The sequence below is a fragment of the Apodemus sylvaticus genome, chromosome X (assembly GCF_947179515.1).
Source record: "Apodemus sylvaticus chromosome X, mApoSyl1.1, whole genome shotgun sequence".
In the NCBI taxonomy this organism is placed as follows: domain Eukaryota; kingdom Metazoa; phylum Chordata; class Mammalia; order Rodentia; family Muridae; genus Apodemus; species Apodemus sylvaticus.
In genome coordinates, this window is record NC_067495.1 from 12,743,205 (window position 1) to 12,760,540 (window position 17,336).

The following is a 17,336-nucleotide window of genomic DNA, read 5'->3' on the forward strand; positions in this document are numbered from 1 at the left end:
GTAATGTCCCACAAGTTCAGGTATTTCTCCCTGCTTGAATGCAGGCATTCAACACTGGGGAAAATGTTTCAACCTTTCCATTACTCAGGCATTCTCTCAACAATGGTGATTGTAAAAGGGAACCCCCTCTTTTTTTTTTTTTTAATTTGGAAGGGACCTATGTTTGGGGTGGGGCAGGCAGGACCTTAGGGTGAATTCTAGCCTTTTAGTGATTGCATTACACTTGAGTATAAACCAATTGGGGGCTGGGGAGTGGGAGGGGGTCCTGATTTCAGGTAACCAGGCATATGTCTCAGAGTTAAACACTATGACGGCCAGGAGGAATGAATTAATTGCTCAGGGACACATCTCGAAATGTCAACATTGGTACACAAAATTATACTCAAAGACCACCCCCCCCTTACCTTGCCCATGTCTCTGTAAAAATGGGTGCTTTCTTCAGTCTTTCCCTAAAGCTGGCTTGGTCCCTCTTCTCAGAACCACAAAACTGAGGTCCAGCACTGAGACTGAAGAGTTCCCTGGAATTAGCCAGCACAGGCTACTGGCTGCCTAGGCTCAAAGCAGATTGATTATTAGTCACTAGTCACCCCCAGGTCTCAGTCTGTGCAGCACTATCACCAACCACCCCTGCCCACTGCACTAACCTTTATAGCCAAACTCTGGAAACTGACTGCAATCTCTCCATCCCAGGTTAGTACCAGTTGAGTACAGAACCTGACCCAATCAGGAACACCTTTCTATTTTTCTTTATCCTACTTATTGTGAACATTTACATCAGATCTTGGGGGAAATTAAGTCTTAATACCCCCAGATCTTGCCTGTTAGGTACTATAGAGCAGTGGTTCTCAACCTTTCTAATGCTATGACCCTTTAATACAGTTTCTCATACTGTAGAACCCCTGACCATGATATTATTTTTGCCGAGCAGTGGTGGCACATGCCTTTAATCCTAGCACTTGGGAGGCAGAGGCAGGCAGATTTCTGAGTTCGAGGCCAGCCTGGTCTACAGATTGAGTTCCAGGACAATCAGAGCTACACAGATAGTCTCTGTCTCGAACCCACCCCACCCCCCAAAAATGACATTATTTTTGCTGCTACTTCGTAACTACATTTTTGCTACTGTTATGAATTGCAGTGTAAATCTCTGTGTTTTCTGGTGATCTCAGGTGACCCCTATGAAAGGTTTGTTCGACCCCAAAGGGCTCCCTACTCACAGGTGGAGGACCACTGCTCTATATGCAAAGGGAGAACTTTCTAAAATTCAGAGCACTCCGAATTCAGGAAACATACCTGGCCGCGAGAATTTCAGGTTTAAAGAGGGCCTCAGCCACCTCTTTTTCAGCTAAGGAAACTGAGTGACTCTATTACTTCTTGGCTTTTTGGCTAAGATCAAAAGTAGAAAATCGAGTCACTCCCTTCCAAACCCAGATTCCCTCGGTAGCGCTTTTGCATTAAAAAAAAAAAAAAAAAAGTGAAGGGTCTACATATTCTTGCTCCTGGTACCTGGAATTTCCAGGCACCTTGAAGATAAGGCTGAGTGCGGGACCCGTATCGTCTTCGCCGGCCGCAGGGCAAAGGGGGCTTCCGGGGCGGCCTCCACCTGGCCCGGCCCCCTCCGGCCCCGCCTGCTTTGCTAGGCGCGGTGATTCATTCCCTCCTTTGCCCGGGGGCCCCCTTCCCGGCCAGACGGCGGGACAGACGGTTGGGTGTGCGGCGACCTCGAACCCGTGAGCCAGAAAGCAGAGCTTCTGCGTCCCAGGGACTCCAGCACACCACCATGGCGGACTCTGAGCGTCTCTCGGCCCCCGGCTGCTGGTTAGCCTGCACCAGCTTCTCGCGCACCAAAAAGGGAATTCTCCTGTTTGCTGAGATTGTGAGTGTTCCCGGGACGGAGGGTGTGGGTAGAGGCCGGGGTGTGCAGGCTGGACCACTCGGTACGGGACTGTTTCGGTGGAGGTAGGCACGTGGTCCAGTTGCTTGGCAGTGGGATGCAGGTGGGTGAGTTTGTGGAGGAGGCTCGAAGCCAGCCAAGGTGCAGGGCGTCCGGTGGGGCATGGGCAAAGGGGTGGAGAGCTGGTGGTTCCTTGGTGAGGTGAGTTATCTATAACTAATGTTCGGGGTTGTGGGTGTGCGGGTGCGTGTGTGGGTGTAGACTCCTTGTGGTCGGAGAGAAGGGGTCCTGGGGAGTGGGAGTCTCGTGGCAGGGCGTGGCCGATCTGGGCACTAGCTGGCGGGCTGGCAATGCGCCCAAAGGCGGGGCCTGTTGGGGTGGGGTAGAGCTAGTCCCCTCTAGGGTAGGGCGTTCCACACTTCACCAGTTCTTCCTTGCCCATTTGGGACTGGATGGGAGGTCCTTAGCTCTTTGGATGGTTCTTGGGAACCTTGGTTTTCCATCCCCCCTCCAAGTGGGCACCGCCTTTGGGTCACTTATAAAAGAGGCGCGGCTCCTTTAACGGAGCCCTGCCCTTCTAGTGTCAGTCTCACCCCTTCCCAAAGGGGTTGCCTGGGGAACCGAACGTTCCCTCCCCCTCAAGGCATGGACGCTGGCGCCACCAGCGCTCACAAAACACCTGGCAGAGCCACTCCCCTCAGGGAAAGGAGAACTGAAGCACCTAATTCTGCTCTTTTCTTACTGGGTAACCCTGGGCAAGCCACTTAACCTCTCTGTGACTCACTTTCCTCATGTGTAAAATAAATGTACCTAGCTCATTAGATTCTTGTGATGATTAAGTGAAATGCCACTTGTAAAGCTCTTAGACAATGCTTGGAAGAACACCGATCATGCGAGAGGTATTTCGCAATGATCGGATGTCATTTTCTCACTCCTGGTAGTTATTTGAGAAAAATGTTTTTTTTTTCTTTCTTCCCCAACTGTCTCTACTGAGTGGGTGGAACCTAGGGCTTTGCATATGTTAGGCAAATGCTCGTTCACTGAGCTACATCTTGGAAAGTAGATTTCCTTCTTTCCCCTTGCTGGATATTTAGGTTTGAGACCCCTCTTCTTCTTCTTTTTTGTTTGTTTGTTTGTTTGTTTTTTTTTTCGAGACAGGGTTTCTCTGTATAGCCCTGGCTGTCCTGGAACTCACTCTGTAGACCAGGCTGGCCTGTAACTCAGAAATCCGCCTGCCTCTGCCTCCCAGAGCGCTGGGATTAAAGGTGTGCGCCACCACCGCCTGGCAAGACCCCTCTTTTCTAATTTAAACTGTTGTTTTTAACCCATGGCTCATTGAGGCCCATTGCTGTCCTCTCAGATACTGTGCCTGGTGATTTTGATTTGCTTCAGTGCATCAACAACATCAGCCTACTCCTCTCTGTCGGTGATTGAGATGATCTTTGCTGCTGTCTTATTTGTCTTCTACATGTGTGACCTGCACTCCAAGATATCATTCATCAACTGGCCTTGGACTGTGAGAAAGGGGCCCGGCAGGGGTTGGGAAGTCGGGATGGTCTGCAGCTCTGGGTGCTGAGGTCACCTTTCTCTTGGTCCACATTGCAGGACTTCTTCAGATCCCTTGTAGCGGCCATCCTGTACCTGATCACCTCCATTGTTGTCCTTGTAGATGGAAGAGGCGGCTCCAAAATTGTCGCTGGGGTAAGGGCCCAAGAAACAGATCCAAAGCTCTCTAGGCTTAGAGCAAAATCTGGCCCCAGCAATGAGCTTTATCTATGGAGATCATTTGGTGTAAAAACACTGTTCCTTCTCAGACACAGATCTTGTGAGAGGCAAAAGCAGCCCCTTTGTCAACATGTTAGGCTACCTTCTGCTAGAACTTTATCTCGAATTGTAGTAAGAAGCAAGCCCTCTGCATATGGGGCAGTGGGGGTGGATGTTCTGTGCTGAGAGGTACTGGGGAGACGGTAAGGTAGTGTGCATTCAGACTCCTGACTGTTCCCTTAGGTGTCCAGGCTTCTGAGCACGAGGCTGGTGTCACTAACCTACAAGGGCTCCTCCCTGGAGGTGGGTGGATACAAAGACAGGGAGGCTTAGTAGGCATGCCCTCTAATCCAGTCTCTTCTTCCTATCTTTCCAGATACTGGGTATACTTGCTACGTTGCTCTTTGGCTACGATGCATACATCACCTTCCCTCTAAAGCAGCAAAGACATACAGCAGCCCCCACTGGTAAGTATGTGTGTGTGTGCGCGCGCGCGCGCGCGCGCGCGCGTACACTTGTGTGCACGCTGAGAGCAGAAGAAAAGAAAAAGGGCTGGGGAGTGGTAGCAAACCCTTTTAATCCTAGCACTTTGGAGGCAGACGAAGGCAGATCTCTCTGAGTCCAAGGCCAGCCTGGTCAATATAGGAAGTTCCAGGATAGCCAGAGGTACATAGTAAGACCTGTTTCTTTTTGTTGTTGTTGTTGTTGTTTTTTGAGACAGGGTTTCTCTGTGTAGCCCTGGCTGTCCTGGAACTCACTCTGTAGACCAGGCTGGCCTCGAACTCAGAAATCCACCTGCCTCTGCCTCCCAGAGTGCTGGGATTACAGGCGTGTGCTACCACCACTCGGCTAAGACCCTGTTTCCAAAAAAAAAAAAAAAAAAAAAAAAAAAAAAAAAAACCCTTAAAAAAGGAGAAAGGAAAAGGAAAATGGAATAGGGAAGGCTATGACTGCCAACTGTGTCCCTTATTGATTCTTAATGCCTTTGTGTTATGAATGTCATGTGTCAGCATTCCTGTCTGTATAAATGGGCATCTACATTCATCAACGCTTTCTTTCTTCCTCTTGCAGACCCCACAGATGGCCCGTGATCATCTTTCAGCCATCTCTGCTACCTGTCAATAGCTCCTCCATCAAAAACTTCCTCCTATTGGGCGGTGGTGGCATATGCCTTTACTCCAAGCACTCAGGAGGCAGAGGCAGGCGGATCTCTCTGAGTTTGAGGCCAGGGCTACACAGTGTGATCCTGTCTCTAAAACAATACCTCCTCGGGTTTCCACTCCAGCCAATTCTCTGACCCCACTGAAAGTGCTTATGGTACAAGAAATTGAACCCAGAGCCTTGTGCATATTAGGCAAGCATTCTCCACTGAGCTACGTCCCTGCAAAAGTGCCTTCATTGGGGGTTTTGTCTTCCAGCCTGACAATCAGCCCACCTGGGCGTGGTCACCTTTCTGGGTGTGGTAGATTCCCCTTTGCTCTGCAGTACCAGCAGCTGACGTGAGTTCTGCTTGAACCATATCCCCACATAAGCTACAAAATGAGTGACCCACTACAAATAACCTTTTTCTCTGTGTGGGGTGAGCTGTGAAGGGCTAAATAAACAATAAAAATATTGTCAAAATCTATAATGAATAAGTTAATTTTTTTGATCAAATGCATGTTAGCATCAGGAGGAGGGAACTTGAGGCAAAATCATCAGAACCAAGAAGCCAGATCTGTTTCTTTAACAACTATTACATTGCTTTGGAGTGCAGAAGAGAACCATGACTTAGTTTAGGACAATCATCATTTACACTTTAGAAAGGTAAAAAAAAAAAAAAAAAGCTCCTTCTAAAGCTGCCTTCCTTCAAGCCACGATGCAGTTCTTGTCTCTGTCCCGGGCCTGGCGAGGCATTGCAGGGTGAGACTCCTGGACGAGTGGCTGGGCTGGGGAGTTAAAGGTTTCGGTTGCAGTATCCTGAGTGGTCCTGGGCCTGCATAGGTGAGGGGGCAGTGGGATGCGTTCCCCTAGGAAGAAACCGTCCTCCTCAGAAGACTCTGAACTGGGGCTGGAGGGCGAGCTGGAACAAGATTCTGAATCTGAACCTGATCCCAAGCCACAGCGATGGTGGCCATGTCTGCCCGGATGGTGGTGGTGATGGTGGCTCCCTTGGCAGCGATGCCGCTGTCGCCGGCGGCGGTGGCGGCGGCGGCGGTGGTGGTGGTGGTGGCAGTTGGGGTCCCTGGGTGGGGGACTTCGCGGTCTGCGGCGCTGGGCTGGAGGTGCACTAAGGGTCCTTCGTGGTCCTCCTTCAGATACCAGAGGGTCTCGGAAGCTGACACGAGGAGTACTCTGGCGACCAAAGGCGTTATCATCTGGGTGCATGGCAGGATGGCTAGGGGATTCTGTGGGTGGTTCAGGGGCACTGCGGAGCCCTAGTTCGGGCATAGAATGGCGGTGGGGGGCCCCTCTCAGAAAGTGGGAGGGCTCTTCAGGTCCTGCAGCTAGGAAAAAAAGATGGAAGACACAGGATATGTGTTTGTTCTGTCTGGTCCTTTCCTTGAGGAAAGATTCAGGAATGTCTTCTTCCCTCTTCTGGGACTAGGAAGTGGGGCAGGGGTCAGACATTGGATACCTCAAAATTTGGCTCTTGCTTGGGGCTTTGGGTGGAGAGAAGGGTAGGGAGTAAATTGGCATGAGTAGGGAATGTTTGGTATACTGACTGTGGCCCGGAAATGGGCTGGTGGGTTGGCCAGAAGGGGGCATTATCAAGGGCTGGAGTAGATTTGGTTTGCGATACAATGGAGGGGAAGCCTGGGTGTAGTGGGTAGAGGTGGGCAGGTTGCTTGAAGTGAGGGAATTACTTCGGCTCAAGACGGGGTGAGTTGAGGTGTGTAAAGGTTCTGTGCAGCTGCAGGGTGGACCCCGGGTCAGCAGACAGGTGGAGTCAGGGCAGGAGACTAGTCCTGAAATGGAGCAAGATGGGCCCAGCTCTCTGGGGAGATAGGATGCTACAGGACAAGATTGGGCGGCCCAGGAAAGGCGTGGTGGAAGCGGGGCTCACCAGGCTCTGCCTTGGTACAGGTGCCTTTGCTGGCCATCTCGGATGTCCCCTCCGTAGCCGAGAAAGAAGCTGTGGAAGCTGTGAGCGGTGCATTGACGGTGCCGGCGCTCCAGCTTCGTCGACCGGGCCCTGGAGCGGTGGTGCTCTCGGACCTGAGGCTGCAGGCTCGTGAGCAGAAGATTAGGCCTCCGCGTGGCAGGAAAGGGCGGCCCAGCAGAGGTCGACTGCAACGGCTGCAGCAGAAGCAGCGATCTGAAGCGTGCCAGTGTTGGCCCTCATAAGCCATCTGGCCCTGGTCCAGGCCTGTGAGGACCAACAAATGTGGGGAAACTGAGGCAGCACTCATAGGCTACCCTACCTAAGTGGGCTCTTTCTTAGGAAGGGGTGAGGGATTTGAAGTAGGGCACCCTGGCTTTTTTCCCCACTTCCACTTTCTGTGGAGAAAGCAGATAATATGAGATTTAGCTCTCTCTTCCTTATCTCTCTGCAATGGGGCTTTGTCTTTCTTTCCTAGGATGCTCTTTTAAGGAGCATAAATGGGCGCTGAGCTCTCGTTAGGAGTGCCAGTCAACTTTAGGTAGAAGGCAAATAAGTGGAAGGCTGGACCTGGAAAGGGGCGTGGCTGTTAGGGGCGGGACTTAGGTAGGAGATGAATTGGGTGGGAAAGAAGCCAGTTTAAGAAGGTAGGGTGCAGCCAGGTGGTGGCGGCTGGGGGGCAGGCGGATTTCTGAGTTCAAGGCCAGCCTGGTCTACAGAGTGAGTTCCAGGACAGCCAGGACTATACATAGAGAAACCCTGTCTCAGAAAAAACAACAAACAAAACACACAAAAAAAAAAAAACAAAAAAAAAAGAAGAGGAAGGTAGGGTGTCTGAAAAGGTACGGTGTGCTAGAGGGCAGAGGACTTAAGGTAGGATGAGGGAGGGAGGAGGGTGCGTGGTAAAGGCTTCATGTTAGCATGCTGGATTCAGAGAGTGCTCTGCGGGTGCATTTAGGTGTGTGTGTGGGGGCTGATGTGTCGGTGGGATTTAGAAAGCATGACATAGGCTGGGGAGGGTAGATCAGTGGAAGAAAGTCTGTTGGGCGTGCTGGAAGCTCTGACCCTGATTCCCATCTCCAGTACTAAAGGAAGGGAGGAGAAGGAGGAGCTTTGTGGGGAGGAGGGGGGGTGAATGGGGCCATGGCCTAGCTGTTTATATGCCCCTGTCCTGTCCCAGCATGTTCTCACCCACCGATGTGTTCCCCACAGCCGTCACAGTATTCTGCATGGCGGGCCTCATAGCAGGCACAGCAGTGGGGGCGGCTCTGACGCATGACGTAGCGCTGCCCTCCTAACGAAGTTTCACACTCGAAACAGCAGAAGTGACCCATGTGCCAGTGTCGCCCCTCCGCCTCCGTACATTCAGGGGAGAAGATGATCTGTAAGGCAGGCACAGATCACCCGGGGGGGTGTGTGTCAGGGGCTGCCAGCCATAAGAACTCGCTTCTGGCTCGGTCCACCCTCCACCTCTGGCCGGGGAGACACAAACCTCATCACACGCTTGGCAGCGAGGGCGCAGGCATTCAGCGTGGTGGCGCCCACAGTAGACCTTGCCAGCGTGATAGAAGTAGATGAGGTCAACCAGCAGCTCCTGGCACGTGGTGCACACAAAGCATTGGGGGTGCCAACAGGCACCCAGGCCTGCGCGACTGGCAAAGACTGCGATGTCCCCGCCTCCGATCTGCTTTCCACACTGACAAATGACAGACACCATCACAGTCACCAAGAGAATCAGATGGATGGGGTCAGCCAAGCGTGTGAGAACTTGACCTCTCCCGTGGTGAACCTTTGTATATTTTTTTTATGACAGGATCTCATGTAGCCCACGCTGGCTCTGAATTTAATACACAGCTATGGCTGGCCTTGAACCCCTGATTCTCCAGGAACTAGCACCTCCTATGGGATAAATCTGAGATAGTTCCCACTCACAAGGAGGAGGGGGGTACATAAGAGACTGACTCTACTTGTGGGAAACCATAAAGAGGTAAGCCTTCTTCTAGGTGACTGGGGCAAATATTAAGCTACACCCAGTGGAGGTGCTGTAGAGATAGTCTCTGCTCCACAGAGGTCTCAGTCAATAGACCTCACCAAATAGTTTTAAAGACAGGCCCCCAACCCACCAGGCAAGGCCTTCGAGAGAAGTCCCATCGACCGTGGATGGATCTACCCCAAGATTCAGGTTCTGCCACTCTTTATCGGTTATTATTATTATTTGTTGTTATTAATTTGCATGGTTGGGGATAGGCTTGTGAGCGAGCTCTTTGTTTTGAGACATGGTCTTACTATGTAGCCTGGGATGCCTCTGAGCTTAACAATCCTTCTGCCTCAGTGTCCCAAATTGTCAAGCTTACACGTGTGAGCCACTAGGCCCAGCCTTGTGGATCAGATCTTAAGAACAAGTCCTGATCACAAGACGAGCAAAAGTGACAGTCCCCGCTCCATACCTTCTGCATGGGGGAGAGGAAACCACAAACTATCTATCAAGGTCTTAGAGACAAATTAGACCCAATGGGGTATCTAAGGGACACATTATATTCACCAGAGGGCTCTACAGACACCCGACTGGGTGTGAGGCCTCAGGGCCTTCACTTGCTGAGACCCCTCTCCAGTTCACCTCCTTGCAGATGGCCCCAGTAATGGTCACTGGGAAGATTCGAACAGTGGCCCGTCCCAGATTCTCCCGTTTCCTCTGCTGGCTGAAAGCTCGCAACTCTTTCTTCTCGTCCTCTTCCAAGGCTGTGCAGTACTGTGCCTGGGGAGAGAAGGAGTCTTTTGGACTTCATCCACGCTCACAGAATTTTCTTCTAGGCCACTGTCTGTATTGCGCCTACCATTGGTGATTGATACCTGTCCCCCGCCTCTTCTCAAGACTCAGCTAAATTTGGTCAAGGAATGTCTCCTTTTGGCACCTGCTTCTCCAGGCCTTTCTCCTCACCTTTCCTTAGCTGACCCTGCCATTTCTTGCCAGCTGCCCTGAATTTGCCCAAGCTGTACCCCACTCCTGGCATGCCCGTCCAGCCTTCTGTCACTCACCTCACTGTCGTGTGGGGGTAGCTGGTGTAGCAGCTGCTTTATCCTATATTTCTCCCCAGGACTGTTGACATAGGGGACCTTGTCCTCTGGAAGGCAACTGAAAAACTGGTAAACCTGGGAGGACATGAGAGGGCGAGAGAAAACAATTACAGTTAGGGATGAGCTAGGACACAGCGAGGTCATGGGTCCCTGCTTCTATGGGAAAATTAAAATCATCTGGAGGGTGCTTTTTTCCTGATGCCAGTCTCTTTTCTTGAAACTCCTGCATGGCTGAAGGGACCCACAGGGCAAACCCTGCTCGCTTCCTCCCTTTATAGCAAAACTTCTCAAGAGTCGAGTATTCCTGCTCGTTCCACTTCCTATGCTTCCATTGTATCTTGGCCCAACTCAGGTCACTGGGGATGTCCGCGCTGTAAAAAATAAATCATTGTTCTCACCTTAGTTCTCATTGGCTAGAGCATCCTGAGTCCAGGTCCCGGCTGATTACTCTCCCTTCCTGAAAACAGTTTCTTCCTTGGGCCTCCAGAATACCACAAAGCCCTGGCTTCCTTCCTTCCTTCCTTCCTCTCTGGCTGCTTGTCTCATTCTTTAAATTGTTCCCGAATATGGGATGATTATAGGGCTGAGTCCTTGGTCCCCTTGCTTCTGTCTATATATACCTTCTCAGAAATTGCTTTCACCTTGGTTATAATGGTCATCTATTGGCTAAGGTGCCGAAAATGCAGCCCTGACACCTCTCCCACATCTTAGGTGATGTGGTTATGTAACTAGCACCACCAACTCTTATTCAAACTTGCTCGTTCTTTTTAAAAAGAGATTTTCTTTTAAATCTCTCCTTCCCTGACCTTTCCTCTTTGAGATGGGGGTCTCAATACATATTTCTTGCTGGTTTGGCCCTTGCTATTTTGATCAGGCTGGCCTTGGTCTCCTAAGGGCTTTATAGGTATTATAAAGGTTTATAGGTATGCACTACTGTGCTTGGTTTGCCCAAGTTTCTTTTCTTTTTCTTTTTCTTTCTTCTTCTTCTTCTTCTTCTTCTTCTTCTTCTTCTTCTTCTTCTTCTTCTTCTTCTTCTTCTTCTTCTTCTTCTTCTTCTTCTTCTTCTTCTTTTTTTTAGGTTTTTCAAGATAGACAGGGTTTCACTATGTAGTAAACCAGGCTGGCCTCAAACTCACAGAGATCCTGCCTGCCTCTGCTTCCCAAGTGCTGGGATTACAGGCATGCGCCACCACTGCCTGGCCTGGCTGGCTTTTCTCATACTAGTTCATCCACCCATTCATCTTTAGAGTCATCTTTCACTTCTCACCCCTCTATCTATCTATCTATCTATCTATCTATCTATCTATCTATCGATCGATCGATCGATCTATTCATTCCAATTACTTAGTCCTAGCTGGTGGCCTGGAGCTTGATATGTAGACCAGGTTGGCCTTGAACTCACAAAGATCTACCTGCCTCAGCGTCTCAAATGATGCTGGTACTGAAAGCCTGTGAAACTGTGCCTGGCTTTCAATTTCTTTCTCCCATTCCTCCCTCTCTCTCCCTCTCCCTCTCCCCCCTCTCTCTCTGTCTCTGTGTCTCTGTCTCTCTCTCCGCCCCCCCCCTCTCTCCTAGTTAGGGTTTCTCTGGGTAGTCCTGGCTGTCTTGGTACTCTCTCTGTGTAGACCAGGCTGGCCTTGAATATTCAAGGAACTGCCTGCCTCAACCTCCCAAGTGCTGGGATTAAAGCCATGTGCCACCACTGTCCCGCTTAATTTCTTAAAGACTGGGACTTGTTATGTAGTCTAGGCTGCACTGGGTTGCATAGTGAGTTCCAGTCCAATCAAGGGATTACAGAGTCCTGTCTCAGAAAATCCCACCAAAACAACAAAAGACAATGTATCCAGAATTGAGACCGGGCGGTTTCCCACGCTCAGTGGTACTGCATATATGTACAAAGGTGCAGTGCCTTCTCTAATCCTAACACTGTGTAGATTTCCAAAAGCAAGCTTCACTCAGCAGTGACCCCAACTCTTGACAGAGCTTCCTTGTCACCAGGCCTGATTCCACCCTTGCTACTACAGGCTGTTCTAGCAGCCAGATATACTGTTATATAAGAAGACAAGACACGTCCCTCTCCTCACAGCCCTCTCGAGTGTCTCCCCTCATTCAGAGCTAAGTTCTCTCCATGATCCTCTAGTTCCTCTGGCCTTTCCTGCAAGTACTCTCCCTTTGCCCACCCTGCTCCTACCCCACTGGTCTCCACACATTTCTTCACACAGATGTGCCAAGCACACCCTGCCTCTGTACCTTGGCATTTCTACTTACTTAGCCTGGACTGTGCCAGCCTCAGATCTCTGCAAGGCTCCCTTCACCCCCTTCAGGGTGGCTCAGATAGGGCTTGCCTGGACACTCTATTTATAATCCTGGCCTCGCTCCCTTTCCTCCCTCAGCTTTTTTAAATTCCATAGCCCTTATGCCACCTGATGCACAGTCAAGCCTTTTCTCTGAGAGTTCCACACTCCAGGGCTTAACTCACCAAAGACAGTTTTCAAAGATCCAATATGAACTGAACGCCTACCTCTACACACCGACTATTTTTCTGAAACAGCCTCTCTCTGTGTAGCCCTGGCTGTCTTGGAACTCACTCTGTAGACCAGGCTGGCTTCGAACTCACAGAGATCCTTTTGCCTCTGCCTCCCAAGTGCTGGGATTAAAGGCGTGCACCACCGCTTCCCAACAACATGCACATTTTTCTTGCCATTATTGTTATATTTTTTTTAAAGATAGGATCTTACTATTACTCCACACAGCCTTGAATTTGTGCTAATCTTCCTGCTCCAGCCTTCCCAGGGCTGGGATTACAAGCATGTATTACCACACACAGCTATTTTTTTTCCTGAACACTATCTTTTTTTTCCTTAGCTATGGGCTTGAGTCCAAGGCCTTGAACATGTTAGGCATGTTCTTTGCAACAGAGCTACAAATCCCAGCCCGGAAATAACACAACTGCTTATCTGGCATTTGCAGTATAGCACGGTTTATAATCTAGAGAAGATTTAAAGTGTAGGGAAGATGTTTAGGTTATATACAAAACTAATGTGCCATTAATGTGTCGGATCTATGCAAATACTATGGCATTTCATAACAGAGAAGCCATGCTTGGATTGTTGGCATTCCCATGTGGGAATAGAAGTGCCAGCATACATGTGCATGTGTGTGTGTGATTTGGTGCTGGAGTTAAAACCCAAGGTCAAATACATGCTAGGGCAAAAACTCTATACCTGAATCATACCCCCAGTCTTTGTTTTATGGTTTCTTTACTGTCCTCAGTACCTAGAAGTGTCCAACAGATAGCGAATGTTCAGTAACGATTGATTGAATGAATAATTCATTCCTTCAATGAATGAATCTAGTGAATGATGTGCTGAGATGAAGTCTGGAGTAAAGGATAGAATAGAAATGGGGCTGGAGGGGGGAGGAGGGAGTGTGTTGGGTGGAGAGGCATATACATGGAGGCAGGGGGAAGGAGGAAGGAGAGGGGTTGGGGGTCTTAGGTAAGGGGGGATATCGGGGAAGGTTTTACTATTGGCAATGTAAATGAAGACGATATTCAATAAAAAAAATAAACAAACAAAAAAAAAAAAGAAAAGAAATGGGGCTGGAGAGATAGTTCAGTGGCTAAAAGCGCTTGTTTGCTCATCCAGAGAACTGGAACTCAGTTTGCAGCACACACATGACTGCTGATAACCTCCATAACTTCACTTCCAATGGATCTGATACCTCTTTTGGTATCTTCAGGCACCTGTACACACTTGGTGCATGTGTGGATGCACGCGCGCGTGCGTGTGTGTGTGTGTGCGCGCGCGCGCGTGCGCGCGCGCGCGCGCACACACACACACACACACACACACACACACACCTTTTCAAAAGAAATGGGATGAAAAGTGAACAAAACCTAGAGGAACTGGCCCCAGTGAACACGCAGAACAGAGAGACACTGGTCCGTGGACCACGCTCCGGCATTACTCCAGAAATAGGTTTGCACTCAAATGCATATGTGCCTGCATATGTGTGTGCCCATTGGAGAACTAGAGTGGGTAGCTAGCCTTTGGTCACCTGCTCCGGCTTGAGGCCAGGGGGTACCCAGGCATACTCCTCTGAGGCACAGCCTGAGTCGTCATCGGAAATGGAGTGGCGCTGGAAGTCTGAGATGAGCCGGCACATGATGCGTTCTAGGTCCACAGGCACAGTGTGCACCGCATGCTCCTCCCGCGGGCATTTGCAGTGCTGGCAGATCTTTCTGTGAGAGCCAGGATAGGAATCAATTACTAAGGAGTGGCCCACCCAGATCTCTAGGCAGCCCAGGACCAACTGAAGGGCAGGACATGCACATTCACAGCAAAGGACTGTTGGGACAGAGCTGGGACCGTGCCCGAGGCCAGGGCTAACAGGAGCTGAGGCGAAGAGCCAGGCTCTGCCTCTGCCGTGTGACCATGGACATGGGACACTGGCTGTGCCAGGCTCAGCTTCTCCATGATGACTGGTCTGGAAAATAGGGGCCTAGAGGACTGGGGGGAGGGGTTGGCCTGCGATCCTGGGTACAGGATATGAAGGGGTGGAGCTTCGGTTTCAGCTCTGGTACTTGGGTCAGATCCTCTGGGCAACAGGCCTGGCAGGGGCGAGACTCCGGGGCTGAGACTAGTATCACAAATCAAGGGATTTCCACAGGCAAATGATTCTGTGCTCTGTGGGGTAACCACCCCTGAAGACAGGTCTCTAGGTTATGTGTAGGGGGGGCGGGGACACAATTGGGAGTCTGTGGGACTGCGGGCTCTTAGACTTTGGGTGCCAGGCTCCAGTAGGAGAGAACACTGGGTATGGGGGAGAAGTCCTGAGCCTAAGAAGGGGTCTGTGGGCAGGGCTAGAAGATGGCTCTAGACATGGGACTTAGACTTGAGAGAAGATTCTTTTGGGGTTCAAGGCTGTGGAACCCTCCTGGGAACAGGTCTCTCGGGAATGAGTCAGGGGTGGGGCCCTGGAATGAGCGTTGAGGTTCCTTTCCCAACAGAGCTCTCTGTGGGCGGAGTTCAAGCCGTGGGGCGGGTCTCTGGCAAAAGCTAGGGTCGCTTACCTCCAGCCGTGCAGCAGGAAACCCGGGCACTGCTCCCTGCAGGAATTGCAAGGCTGGCCGCGGGCAGGGTCCTCTGCCTCTGGAGGCTGTAGTGGGTGGGGGCAGATGCAAGAAGAAATAAGGCGCGGGAGTAGGGAGGGAGAAGTCAACGCCTGCTACTCCACTCCCAGGCTCACAATCGCAGGCTGGGGCCTGTCTTACTGGGGGCAGCGTTGGGCAGGCTGAGACCGCGCCTGGAGCGCGGGGGAGGAGGAAGCAGTCCAACCAGAGGCAGGGCAGCTGAGACCACTTTCCTGGATTCCCTTTCCAGGGAATTCTCCTGTCTGGGCTGGTCTGTCCCTCTTTAGTTCTCAGACAGGTCTGTCAGAGAGAGTCTTCTACCTGCCAGAGCAGAGACCCCAATCTGGGCATTCCCTCCCAAGTCTCCCTTCAATATCCAGGGCTCCAGCTGCACTCCAGTCCCACAGGGTAGGCGCCTGAGAGAACCTATCCTTTCCCTGGGATCCCTCATGGAGTCTGGGCAATGCCCTTCCCTCAGAAGTTCTCCCGCCCTTCCCCCAAATCCTGGCTCCATCTATCCTACCTGAGGAACTGAGGGCCAGCTCATCCGTGCTCCATTGACAAAGCCCTAGCCCAAGACATTTTTGCCTTTACCCTTCATAATTTAGGACTACTCTCTTCTTTGGTCCAGATTCCACCTTTCTTGCTTAAAGATCTTTCAAAGCAAGAGAGAAACCATCCTATGTAGGAAGTCAGCTTCCAGACTCCGATGGAAGTCTGGAAATCTAATCCTAAATCTTAGTTCATTGACTCTTGGTTCCCATGGATGAAGGATCCCCGCTCTCATTCCCTCAATGTGTGAGGTCCCTTAATCAGAAACTCAGGATGTCCCACGCTTGTTCAGTCTCCAATCTCAAGACCCTATTCTTTTCACCTTTCGGATTAATTCACAGGTAAGGGGGCATCCCCAGACTGCAACAGTTATAAAGGTGTGAGATGTCTTAGGGGCTTGAGCCACCATATCTACATGTTTTCGCACCCACAATTGTACTTCAGTTCCAGTGCCCAAGTCTGGGAAAAGCTAGGGAAGGGAGTTCCCAGATCCTCCCTTGGGGTGCCTCCCCTCTGTCCCGGTGCCCTGCCCCCTCGCCTGGATCTTAGTTTACCCCTGACCCCCACCACTGCCCTGAGCCCTGCTCACCGCACGTCCGGAGCGGCGCCTCCGGGACCCACGCGCGAACATGGCGCGCCTAGACAGAGTCAAGCCCGGCTGGGTCAGACGAATGGAGTCGGCTGCCTGCCACGGTGCGTCGGGCCTGGCAGCTCTGTTCCGTAAACTTGACTCCGAGGTGGGAGGAGCACGCTTTCTAGGACACGCCCCGCGGCCTGTGCAGTGTCTCAGTCACCCCTGTGTCCCCTATGTAAAGGTGAATGAGTGCCTTGCTGGAAAGCCTGCTGTTGGCGGTTATCCCAGGACTAGAGCCAGAGCAGAGTGTCAGAAGGCTGAGCCTTCAGTGTCCCTCGGTGCCACATGGCCTTTAGAGTTTGAAAATCGGAAGCAAGCAGGTTTGGATGTGGAGACATGTGAGAGTGTTACACTAGAGTGCTTGTTTGTAAGAATAGGGTCTTGAAAACTTTGGGGGACAGGGGTCAAAGCCACCTCTTCATCCCTTCCCAGGTTCTCTTTTCCCGGGATGAATGTTACAAGGACCGTTCCAACTTCATCTTCAGTCATAGCTGGTGTTCTGTGGCTCTCGCCACCCTGCTAGACCTGTTCCATTTTTAGAGTCAGAGCTGAGGTTTCTGTGGAAAAGTCTGAAATCCCTGGCGAGGTTCCCTACTGCACCTCTGCCCAAAGAAGCAGGTCTTAGAGCCTTCCTTCCTGTTCCCCTATTTTTCTGTCTCCAGGTAGATCTCTTTTTCTGAGCTCATTTCTAGAGCTGGGTCTCTCCTGCTCTCTGCATCCCTGGGGCCTTGGGGCTAGAAAGGGGTCAAGCATCTGCAGCTACAACTCAGAACTCAGGCGCCCGGAATTGAGTCTTTAATTAGGCATGAGGCGGCAACGGTCAGACAGGCCTTTCATCTTGGGCGCCCAGGAGCTCCTCTTTCTGCCCACCTCAACCCCATTACAACACACATCCTTGTCACTTCCTGACCCTCGGTCGGTTGGTCGAGAGGGATGCTGGGGGAGGGGGCATTTATTCAGTTAATCAACCTCTTTTCCCCACCTGGTAGGCCTCTGGTTTTCCTGTCGAGGCTGAGGCAAGAGAAAGGAGGAAGAGTTCAGAAACAAAGGCTTGGGTAAGGTGAGGTCTTGTGGAGTGTCCCTAGTTGGGGAGGCCTTGAGGATTTGAGAAGACTTCCTTGTGGGTCAGGAAGAGAAGGATTTGATGGCCAGCAATGGAACAGTAAACAGTTCTAATGCAGAATGAGACTGACTCAGAGTTCTG

General features: G+C 51.0%; 2 protein-coding genes across 2 annotated transcripts; one reads left to right on the plus strand and one right to left on the minus strand.

Annotated features, from left to right (window-relative positions):
- Positions 1-1,627: 1,627 nt before the first annotated feature.
- On the plus strand, positions 1,628-5,285 carry Plp2 (proteolipid protein 2). The gene is made up of 5 exons (XM_052170963.1): positions 1,628-1,873; positions 3,252-3,407; positions 3,497-3,592; positions 4,032-4,122; positions 4,727-5,285. Exons 1-5 carry the CDS (start codon positions 1,778-1,780, stop codon positions 4,744-4,746), a joined length of 459 nt encoding a protein of 152 aa, XP_052026923.1. The 5' UTR covers positions 1,628-1,777; the 3' UTR covers positions 4,747-5,285.
- On the minus strand, positions 5,281-16,205 carry Prickle3 (prickle planar cell polarity protein 3). The gene is made up of 9 exons (XM_052170962.1): positions 16,088-16,205; positions 14,887-14,972; positions 13,872-14,055; positions 9,774-9,887; positions 9,355-9,492; positions 8,230-8,433; positions 7,933-8,119; positions 6,702-7,004; positions 5,281-6,141 (listed from the first exon to the last, which is right to left on the minus strand). Exons 1-9 carry the CDS (start codon positions 16,127-16,129, stop codon positions 5,504-5,506), a joined length of 1,896 nt encoding a protein of 631 aa, XP_052026922.1. The 5' UTR covers positions 16,130-16,205; the 3' UTR covers positions 5,281-5,503.
- Between the last annotated feature and the right edge of the window lie 1,131 nt (positions 16,206-17,336).

Bases quoted from the DNA above. Each gene is read 5' to 3' on its own strand.
- Prickle3 (XM_052170962.1), bottom strand. From the start codon at position 16,129: ATGTTCGCGCGTGGGTCCCGGAGGCGCCGCTCCGGACGTGCG. The intron at 9,493-9,773 runs GTGAGTGACAGA...TTCTCTCCCCAG, and splicing joins TACCCCCACACGACAGTGAG to GCACAGTACTGCACAGCCTT. The intron at 8,120-8,229 runs GTTTGTGTCTCC...CCTGCCTTACAG, and splicing joins GCTGCCAAGCGTGTGATGAG to ATCATCTTCTCCCCTGAATG.
- Plp2 (XM_052170963.1), top strand. From the start codon at position 1,778: ATGGCGGACTCTGAGCGTCTCTCGGCCCCCGGCTGCTGGTTAGCCTGC. The intron at 1,874-3,251 runs GTGAGTGTTCCC...CTGTCCTCTCAG, and splicing joins TTCTCCTGTTTGCTGAGATT to ATACTGTGCCTGGTGATTTT. The intron at 3,593-4,031 runs GTAAGGGCCCAA...CTATCTTTCCAG, and splicing joins GCTCCAAAATTGTCGCTGGG to ATACTGGGTATACTTGCTAC.